At 44.4% G+C, this 11,018-nt stretch overlaps 1 protein-coding gene across 1 annotated transcript; it reads right to left on the bottom strand.

The window, feature by feature from the left end:
• Positions 1–468: 468 nt before the first annotated feature.
• Positions 469–886, bottom strand: LOC117582071 (male accessory gland serine protease inhibitor-like). The gene is made up of 2 exons (XM_034269628.1): positions 801–886; positions 469–734 (listed from the first exon to the last, which is right to left on the bottom strand). The coding sequence occupies exons 1-2, from the start codon at positions 865–867 to the stop codon at positions 568–570; spliced, it is 234 nt and encodes a 77-aa protein (XP_034125519.1). The 5' UTR covers positions 868–886; the 3' UTR covers positions 469–567.
• Positions 887–11,018: the final 10,132 nt, after the last annotated feature.

Below are 11,018 nucleotides of genomic sequence, written 5' to 3' on the forward strand. Positions count from 1 at the left end.
TTCATTGCGCGACAATTGCCTTGGAGCTGCTCCTACCTACAGTCCCGTGTCAAGATTTCATTAAAGTTTTTGTCCATGCAGCCAAAGCGCGACCAATGCATGTTGGAATGGCAATGGGGGAAATCTCTTCGCGGGGAAAAGCACAAAACGGAGACCGGAAAAACTTTGCCTCATTAATTGAGTCGCTCTATTAGGCAAGCAGCGCGGGGGGTTGGAAAAGGGGAATTAAACAACAGCAAAAAAAGCAAACGAAGAATTCGCATAAATATAAATGATTTAAAGTTGTTTGGGCCAAGGGGTTGAAGGTTTTGAAACAGGAAAGACATTGAAACGATGGGGAAGGGGGAGGCGAAGCGAGAGAGAGAGAGAGAGAGAGAGAGAGTAGAAAATAGAGAGAGAAACATTTCAATCAAAGTGAATTCGTGGAAGAAGATTTGAACAAGAACTTTGAACTTATCTTTCTATGAATTTTAATTTTAAATGGTTAAATTTTAATTATTTCTTTCAATGACAGGTTGCCTGTATTCCAACGAGATATTGCCCAATTTCTCAAATATTTTCCAGCATTTATTCCACACAAGTTGCTTCGCATTCGGCCCAAGAGCCGAAACGATTTCTGTTGCCACCGCAGCCGCCAAAAGTGAAGCGCACGCATTTTTCTCCATTGTAGGACCAACTGGGAATGGCAGCCAGACACAAGCCATTATTTAGGCTACTTGGAAGGCCACAAATTTCTGCACAAAGTGAAGAATACTTTTAAGTTATAGGTAGGAAAAGACATCTCAAGATGACAGACAGACCGTTCTTCAGGCACAAGGACTGGGCCACAAATGCAGCAAGCACAAAAAGCAGCAGTAAGAATTTCATTTTTCTGTGAATTGAGAGGACAAATAAACTGAACTAAAGCTAGGGAAGAGTTGCGCTATTTATACGAAAATCAAATCAAAATCAAATCTCCTTATCAGCCAATCTTTATGGGCGTGCATTCAGTGGAACTTGCTATTAGTGGAAAGTAGTTCTTTGAGCTCCAGTTTTTTCTCAGAAATTAATTGCGATTACAAAAGGGAATTTTACTAATACAAAGTGACAAAATAGCAAGCGTCTCGTCTCAAAGGTCAAAGGTCAGATTTACTTTCCATTGAAAAGCAGCTACAAACTTACAAGCTAAAGCCGCTTGCGAGCCGTATGGATCGTGAGAGCGAGCGCGAGTCCACTCTCAGAGCGGTTATCGCTAACAGCACAGTAGACGGTTGCGCTTTAAAGGCTGTTAGCGGGAACTCGCTGTTACGCTATGCTGTTAACAGTGGGAACAGACTGTTAATCACAAGACTACAACGAAGACGCTCAACCGAGTGTACAATTATTTGTGCCAATAAAATAAAACTTTATTGCCTAGTTTTGATTTGTAAGATTTACATGATTAAATTTAGATATTTCTGCAACACATTGCTAAGAGAACGAAAAGTAAACTAAAGCTGGGGAAGGGTTGTGCAAATCAAAATCAAAATCAAATGCGCCTTATCAGCCAACCTTTCACTTGGCTGAGCGGCACCCACAGAGTTGTTGTTTTCCGGTGTATTATCAGATTGCCTTTCAGCTGCTAACAGTCACCACAATGTACATAGAACAATTCTTGGAACTGCAGTTGTTCTCAGTGTTTATTTTCCCACTTTAATATTAGACGGCAATCTCGAGCTCATGTCAGTCGTGCTGCATTAAAGTAAATTCTGTTATTTACCCACTGTACCGCATGGTCATTGAATGCAATTTAAACATATTTACATATGCACATAAATATGTGCAACCGTTCTTTCTTCTCTTTCTTTCACGCCTTTCTTTCCTTCCTCTGCTTTCAGTATCGATCTCGCGTACTCTCAATCGCTCTCTTTTGCTTTGGTCGCAGCAGCGCTCTCTCGCGCTCTTGTCGCTGCAGCGCTAAGCGCACTGCCAATTCTGCCCGCCTGCTCTCTTCGGTCAGTTGTTGACATACGAAACGCCGCTCTTGCATCTTTCGAGCTTTCGCGATCTGCCGCTCTCGCTTGCTTTAGTGCACGGGCACTAAATATATTGCACAAAAATATGTTCTCTAAGCAAATGAAAATTCTCATGCATATACTTCCTTAAGACATCATCGATACCCTTTCTCAGCGGCCTCATAAATGTATTTCTTTCCTTTTGCCATTCCCCGGCAAACGTTTGCGCGGCAATGAGTTTCCTTTGGGAGGAAGGAGCCGGTGGAAGGAGACGGCGACGAAGCCGGAGACGGAGCTTCCTATTTCAATTTCGTACATCAGGCAATTTTCCAAAATGAACTTTACACTTGGCCTGCGCTCCTTCGAGTTGGATATCTGAAGCATCTGTATCCTTTTCTTTTTATTGTATTACCGCGAGTGTTATGCTAATTTCCGGAACCGGAATGCCCGACTCTGCCTTGTCCCTGTCCGTGTCTCGCGTCGTGCCCGTAGCGGGAAATGAAATTTAACTGAAAATTTGCATTGGAATTCGATTAAATCGCTTATGCAAACATTTCGTTTCATTTCATTTGCGGGTTTTCTCTGCGCTTTCTCCCGCCTGAAAGGAACTCAATCCCCCGGACTACCATGTGAATGTGTGTGGGAAATCCTGAGGATAAACCAACGGCCTCAAGTTGATTTTAGCGTTTATATCATTTGCATAATTTCTCATACATTTGTTTGTTTGTCTGTCGGGTTTGTTGCTTGTTATTTATGAATTAATTTCATTTCGCCATGTGCTTCAAGGTAATCGGCCATGCTCGGCGAGGCCTTTGAAAATTGCCTCTAAACAATTTGCATACAAAATATGAACACATTTTCGTGCGGAAGAGCGCAAGAGATTGATGGGAGTAAATGATGACAGTGTTGCACAGCGTGGGATGTGTGCCGCAGTTGGCACGATGGTTTTGATTGGGTTTGATTGGAGGTATGACATGTCGGGGATAAAGGGGGGAATTGACGCAGGAAAGTAATTTCTTCTCAGTCTAAGTATTTCCTTCTTCCCTCTATCAGTCTTTCCATTTGAATTTCTGCCCAACCTCCTACGCACTGCCCACACCCCAAGTCGTAGTCTTAAATCGTTTTCCAACACTTGAAGTGTGTGTTTGTTGAGGGTGTTGCTAGTGGGCGTATTTGACAAACACACCCCCTGAACGCAGCACCCAATCTAAAATTATAAATAGCGGTTATTATGAAGCCATAATTTATGCAAATGAAAGGGTGTTCCGTGGCTGGGCCACTGCTCCTGGGCATCGACTTCAACCAGCTCTAATTGTTTGATTAATGGTTTTGGTTTTAGCTGCGTGAAACTGCGAAAGCCACGGCACGTGTCCTAGCCAAGAGCCACCCTTGGACACACTTCAGCCCTTTCCCTTTCCCTCCTCTCCCTCTCTTCTCACCCGGCACTGATGTAAACTGCAAATATTGTTTCAATGCGAAAACTTACCTTTTAGCTGGGCAGAGCCACAGGCGCAAACTTGAAAGTATCCTGTGGATGCGCGCACGTAGCTGCAGCAGCTCTGGGCACACATGCAAATATCTCAGACACACAAAAACACACACACAAAATCTCACATATATCCTCCATGTCATGTCCTTTCTTGCTGTTTTCTTGCAAGTTTTTTTCGCTCCTGGCGCTGTAGTTTTTCCGGGAACATGGAACTTGCATTGTTTGCCTTTTGGCCCTAAAATATTTCTTGCATTTCATTTTGAGAAGTATTTCAGTCCCAAAGATGTAGCTTCATATTCTGTGATTATAGACAGCTAAAGGAAGACCCAAGAAAAGCCAAAAACAAACATCATTTGAGCAAAACCCTGGACCATCTTTTGCGTCAAAAAGGAAATCGTCAATATCTGCGCAGCATAAAAGATCCTCAAAAAAGTTGTTAAAGTTATTTGAAGTAGCGACACACAAAAAATAGAGAAGATGATGAAGACATAAAGTTTTGGGCACGCCAAAAAGGGAGACAAAATGAGGGGCAAAAGGACAGGGCAACAAAAGTGATGCAACAAATTGAAAACCCAATTGAAAAGTTATTGAAATTGCACAATAATTTCGGAAATTGCATGCCCTATTGAATTTCTCTTAAAAGTTTTCGCCCTCACCCTCAGCCACCCTCACAACTATCTTTCTGTCACTCCCTTTATCTTCTCAACCAGTTTCAAGCACCAGTGCATAATGGAAGAACTCTAAACTTGGTTGGCCCCCGCAGCATATTTCTTCCCATTGTTTTATTGAATTGTTTAATTGTGGCAGGGAGAAACTTTATTCGGGTTTTTGCATTCAGCTGACAATGAAGCAGAGCATGAATAAATCTGCGAAACAATTGTGGGTTAACATCTTTCATGAAAGTTGATGGAGAGAAAAGGTTTGTGCACATTTCAAGATGGATTATTTGGCAGTTTTAATGTTGTATAGGGAAAAAGCACTTGGGAATTATAAGGAGAAGAAGGAAAGACAACAAAGAAAACTACAACTTGAGAATTACAATTGGGTTCCGAACATGGATCGAGAGAAAGGTTCTGAGCTTCGCTCTGAAGAAAGGTTGTGCACTTCGCTCTGAAGAGGGGTTCCTAGACGGGCTAAGGTTGATCAATTACGGATTGGGAACTAGTACAAAAAAGACATCAACTGAAGCTGCAGTCATTACCACCTCTCTCTTCCACCTTAATTATTCCCTTAGCAACATTTTCTGTCCTAAAATCAAAGCACATTCCCTGACTGCATGCAGCTTATTGAATTCTGCTGCCACTGCTGCCAATAATCGTAAGTAATTGCCGCACAAAAGGACACTCGAATGGGAGTACCCATTCAAATTAAAAGCTATAACCCCAAACGACAATTATCGGACTGGCACAGGGTTGCATAACGATAACAATTAAAGTGTACGACAACTGCAAATTGAAGATGTTTGCCAATATGGCGTCCAGCCTGCCTGGTTGGAGGGGAAAAGGGTTTACCGTGCTGCTAAAAAGCATAAATAATGGCTAGGAAATGAATGCCAAACGTGCAGTGCCAAGCAAACGCCAATGACGTCAATGCCAACGCCATGATTGTCAAGGCAGGAAAGGACACAGCCAGGGACAGGGCTGGAGTCTGTGACACTGTTGAGTGCAAGGACGAGATACCTGGTGACAGCGTCAACGAAGCCTGAAGCTGGAGAGTGGACCTCAAGGGGAAAGGGACACAGGAGACTGCAACTGGAATAGGGTCTGGGATTGGCACTGGGTCTATGTCCCTGTGGCTGACAGACAGTTGCAGCGAAGTGCACTGAAAGCAAGGAGGTACTCAAAAAAGAGTCAACGAAAATAAATGCAGAGTTCTGAGCTGAGATTTTCTTGCAGTGTGCATTAGCAGAATTATTGGAAGCCTGTCCACCTGACCAGCACTCAAAGAGAGAGATTGAGCGACTGAGTGGGAGGAAGCACACACAGAGAGCGAGCGAGAGAGAGAGAGCGAGTGAGGAGCTGGTGCAAAATGTTAGAAGACAGTCAAATGGGTTTCGCACTGGCCCCCCCCCCCCCCCTGCGAAATGAGAAAAAATCCCCCCACATGGACGACACCGGAAACTGGGACAATCATCAGGCAGCCTCTACAATCCCCCAACCCACCCTTGTGGCAGCCACCCCAACCCCCTCGTGGACAGCATCAGAAAGCAATGGCTTAAGTGCCCTGGCATTGTGAGGCTGACAGGAGCAGAATGCGTTTATTGGTTGGGTAAATCGGGGGGCTGCAGTGTCGTGTCGTGTCGTGTCGTTCATTGTTCTCCCTTTTGCCTCCTCCCCGCCAAACGCGTTGAATTTTTCTGCGCCAGTGTTGTGCAGTGCAAATGGGAAAAGGTGCGCCCCCTGAAGGTGTTCGAGTTGACGGTGGTACGGGTTTGGGGTTCGGGCTGTACGTGGCATTGGCACAACTCTCGAGGCATGCCATGGGGCAGCAACGAGTTGATTATGGGGCAGGAGGCACGGTGCCCCTCGTGGACTTAAGTGGGCGGCCAGCACGATGAAGCACCTTTTGTTGTAATGAGTTTCGAGTGCAATTTTTGGATGTGCTCGTACTTCCCCCGTTCCTTTTTTGTAAGCGGCTTAGGGGAGTGTCTGGGCGTCGGGCGTCTGGGCCTGGCGGGAATTCTTGATGTACATTTTTAATATTTTCGCTTTCATTTGCGAAGAACGGCGCGAGATTTTAATGCGGAATTTACACGAATAAAATAAGAATTGCAGTCGCAATTTCCAGCTCCCTTTTTGTCACTTTCTGAACCAACTCTAGTGTCCAGTTGCTCACCCAATTAAGCTCCCATTTGGTACAGTCTCGCACACAATTCTTAGTCCGTTAAGTAGTACGAATTGCAGTTGTCCAACTCATCAATAAGAAGCAGGCAATAGCAGATGCTGCTTGGACAAACCTTTGCTCTGCCCCTCCACTCATAGACCAGTGCTGGACAGTCCAAATTGATGATGCATACAGCAAACAAGACACACAGAGAGACAGTGTCCCGGCAAAAGACAATGACAATTGCATTGACATTTCGACAGAGAGAGAGAGAGAACTACTCGAAAAACCCCCACAGCATCCTGGTCAGTGTCCTCCTGGGCAGCCAGACCGAAACATGACCATTTACTGTGGAAGCATATCGATTGCTATTGCTTGATTTTGTCATTGGGATTTGTTGTCAGTTTGATTTTTGTGAGTGGAGAGAGACAGATACGAGCTGGAGTATCATGTGAGGATGGGTCTTATCTGGCATTGGGAATGGCATTTCCAGGGTGGGTGTGTGCCTGCCTGCCATGAGTATATTTGTATTGGTTTTGGTTCTGTTTTCCTTTTTTGCAGGAGTTTATTTAGTTGTCATTGGAAAAATGTTTGCTTATTGTTAGTGCGTTTTTGGGGGCTAGTTTTGTTCTAGTTTGTTCCTGGGATATGCCAAAGGGCATTGCATTTCATCAACGAACACAAAATTGCCTTCCTCTTCATTTCATATTCAAAATTTCAGCCAAAAGCAAAGAAAAACGTGGAGAGTGGAGTGCCTGCAGGCAGCTCTGCTGCACTTTTCTCTGTAATTGGGAAATGGGAACTGGGAAATTTTACAAATTTTATACACCCAACTCTGGCATTTCCTCTTGAATTCAATTCAATTCATTTGATTCTTGATTTTGGCAATTTGTTTTGGGCCTTTAAGGGCCTTTTTAGGGATTTATTTGGGATATTTAATGCCTCATTTCATTGGGTAACATTAGGGGAATTCTGGTAAGAGTGGTGGGACTGGAAATTGATTGGAATGTGTCCATGGCAAGCGATTTAAATCGAATAGAAAAGCCAAACGGAGTATAAATAAAGTAATTCGTGGAGTAAAATATTACAAAAATAAAGGGAAAAGTTATGTAAATTAGATAGATTGAAACTGAAAGAAAAATTGTAAGTCTTAACTTCAAGAAATTGTTACTAGAACTTATTATGTTCCGTTTTGATGGGAACTTTCTACTTTTTCTGCCATGTACCACCACTTTTCAGTGTCAATCTTGCCCACTGTCTTACCATTCCAACCACTCTCATTTTTTGCACCGCCTTGGCATCCCTCAAGCAGTGGCTATCGACAATTGGGACTTCCCTCTCGGGGCACAGGACAGTACACCGTATCGACTTGAGCACGTTCCATTGTTGAACTTCTTGGGAAGGTCTCTGCCGGGGCAAGCAAGTGAAAGCCTCGAGAGTGTACTCGTTGGGAGGCCGGTTGTCGGCTTATCATTAGACCAAACACAGATGGTTCTGCATCTTTAATTGGACTTCAATTGGATTCTTTCGCTTTTATGAATAATTGAAGGAAAACTTTATCCCATCCTTCAAGCTACGTGCTGGCGCCGTTCTTGCCTATCAATTTCAATTATATAATAATCATTTCCGTCTGGCAAACAGAGTTTCAAACACTTTCCCAGCTAGTCAGCCCAATGCGGGGGGGTGTGAGCGCGTGTCTGTCAATCATAAAACGCCTTCCATCCAGCTGATGAGAGGGAGTTAGAGATGGTAGCGTGATTGGAGTAAGAAATGGAAGCTACTGAGGGACTTACCTGAAGTTCCTTCTCCTCCCCACAACTTCTTCAAGTCTCTCATTTGCTCGTGTCACGCCGCCATCTCTGACGCTTCGACCTTTGCCAATCGGTTGCGAAGGCAGGAAGCTGCTTGGCATTTGCTGCAAGTTCATGCCAATTAAAGCTAATCGAATTATTTATAATGCCTAACCTAATTTCTGCTGCTAGACGAACGTCACTGCAGCTCCAACCATCGATATTCACTCCACTCCTTTATGTAACTCAATAAAAGTTGCGCTCAATATGCCAGCGAGCAAGCGGGAGACAGAGAGAGAGAGAGAGAGAGAGGGAGAGAGGCGTCCAACACTTTCGCTACTTGATGTCGAGCCTCGCCGTACCGCACCGCGCCGCGCCGCTCTTTGCCAACTTTTGCAATAACCACTTAAAATTCACTCAGCTGTGAATTATGCTCACGATGCCAGAGTGTTGTTGTTCCTGTGCTGTTTCAAGGCGTGAGAGCCGACCAAGGAGGCTGAAAGCGAAGGCAGTGGCAGTTGGTGCAGTTACAGAAAGGGTTTGTCTTGTAATTTTAAAAGTATTTCCTATTCATTGGCAAATGTTTTAAGTGTGGAAATTTCCATTAATTATTTCACAAAGTACATATGTACATTTCCACGCATCTTTTTTAACCCTTTGCTCCTATGGCCCCTTCTCCTACGCCCCTGCGCTAGCGGCTCCTTGCGCCAGCAGACAGTGGCACTGGCAGCAGGCAGGCCCTGAGTGGACAGACAGACAGCCGGACGAACGCATGTGACGTTGACGGTGGGTGCGGCCTGGCCTCGTTATTGGGCGTCAATTTTAATTTGCCCTCGATGCGGAGCGATTCAAGTGTGCGACTCTGCCCCAGTCATGGCTGTTGGGGATATTTAAGAGATTGAATCTTTAAAACTGATGGAAGCCCATAAAAATGCACATTGTCAAAGCGGACCACGCAAGTTTGTTGGTTGCTTAACGGGACCCTTTTTATTTCAATTTCGCAGCAGACTACCTACGAGCAGTTAGCGGAAACGAAAGCGACAGCAGAGACACCCCATCAGACGTGCTCTGTCAGAAGCGACCTCGGCGTATGGCTAGAGATGGGAGTATGGGCATGTGGCTGCCGAGAGGCTACTGCAATATGAAAGCAAAAGAATATTAACAAATAAATGGAAGATTGATTAAAAGTCACAAGTTGACATAGTAAATAAAATAGATTCAGTGGAAATCATATTCAGATTTCATTCTGATTCCATCATTAACTCACATCTCTAGGAGATCTTTTCTTCTCCCTCTTTGCGCTGCTGCAGAAGGGGCGCTGCAGTATAAGTGAGCTTTCCCACGCCTTGATCGATGCGTACGGAAGCAAAAGCTCGCCTCGCATCACTATCTTTCTCTATCTCTCTCGTTGTGTTTATGTTTCTCCATTTCTGTCTGTCAGCTCTCTGCACTTGTTAATGAAAACTTGCAAAAATAAGAAAATCTTTCTGGGCCCCGAAGCGCAGGCAACTTAATTTGTCAACTCTACGCTCGACTGTAATTTATCTATCTCACTCTCCTATTATCGTTCTCTCTCTCTCTCTCTCTCTATGCGACAGACAGACAGCTCTTTTGCCATTCCTTCTGCCGTAGAGGAAACTCATTCATTATTGTAATTTATTTGCAGCCATGAAAAATGCCAAATATTTATTTAATTTTCGAGTATTCTTCAATTTATTTGTTTGCACAAAAACGAATATCAGACTGCCAGCAAGCCAAGCGCCCATTCAGGCTCCCATTCCCCACTTGAGTGACATTTGGCAAGGCGTATCGATTGCGATTAGTGGGAATATTTTCAATTTTGCTTGGCAGAAATGTCAGCCTCAAGCTGGCGGGGAACTCAACCCAAACGGTGGACAGGGGAAACAGCAGAATGAGCGGCGGCAAATCAGTGGAAAACAAACTTTTGGTTTGCGCTTTCGCTTCTGGCGATGTTGACACCCGATGGCGGCGATGGCGTTCGTTGCTCCCCACCGTGCCTCAGTCCTTAAAAAATTTGCCTTCTTGGCGTAACCGCTGTGAAAATATTGTGCGCCGCATTATCGACAGGCTACAGTGGGACAGAAACTAACAATGTGCAGTGAAATTTCAGGTTATTTATTGGAATAGTTTTTATATCACATTCATGCACTTTCCTCCCACTGTGCCTGTAACAATGGCAACAGAACCCTGCTCCGTCTCAGACGATTTTCCCCTGGGGGGAAGTGGAGAGGCTGCCGAGGACATCTCGTCCACATCCTGTTCCCGTTGCTGGTCCTGTGCCGCGCTTCTCCTCTATTTGAAATCCAGTTTTGTTTGCCTTATGGATTTGCGGGGCTTAAAGTGGCTTCGTTGCTTCGTTTGCTTCATTTTGCTATTGTTGAACATTTTGAAGTTGCTCCCCGCACCACCCCCCGCACTCCCTCCAGCCAACGTCAAGTGTGTCGTCTGGCCGTCGGGTTTTGTTTTATTTTCCCATGTTGACTATTGGCTCAGAGTTATGGCCCAGCGGCCAAGAACTGTGTTTGCCATCGCAGCTAGACGGCGGAAATGCGCCACTGGCGTTGCCTCTAAGACCTTTAATTGGGCCCAACAAAAATATAAGGCGCTAATTGAGGATGTGGGGGCAACAGTTTATATGGAGGATTAGCTAGGGGTTAAGGCATAGACAACAATGGAGAGTTAGCGGAAAGGGCAAGAAGTTTTAAAGTCTCAAAAATTCTTCAATTTACAGAAGAGACTCCCCATTTCTGGATGCCTATAACTGGATTACCATTCCTTGATTACCATTAGACATTAATTATAATTACTTTGCGCACATTTTCCTACATGCTCAAATGTCTTGCTTTATTTTCGGCATTTTCAGCCATAACTTTTTCTTGCAATTAAACTTTCTGTGGCATTGCCTTCTTCTTATTTGATTTA

This window comes from Drosophila guanche, unplaced genomic scaffold (genome assembly GCF_900245975.1).
Source record: "Drosophila guanche unplaced genomic scaffold, DGUA_6, whole genome shotgun sequence".
NCBI classification, from domain to species: Eukaryota; Metazoa; Arthropoda; class Insecta; order Diptera; family Drosophilidae; genus Drosophila; species Drosophila guanche.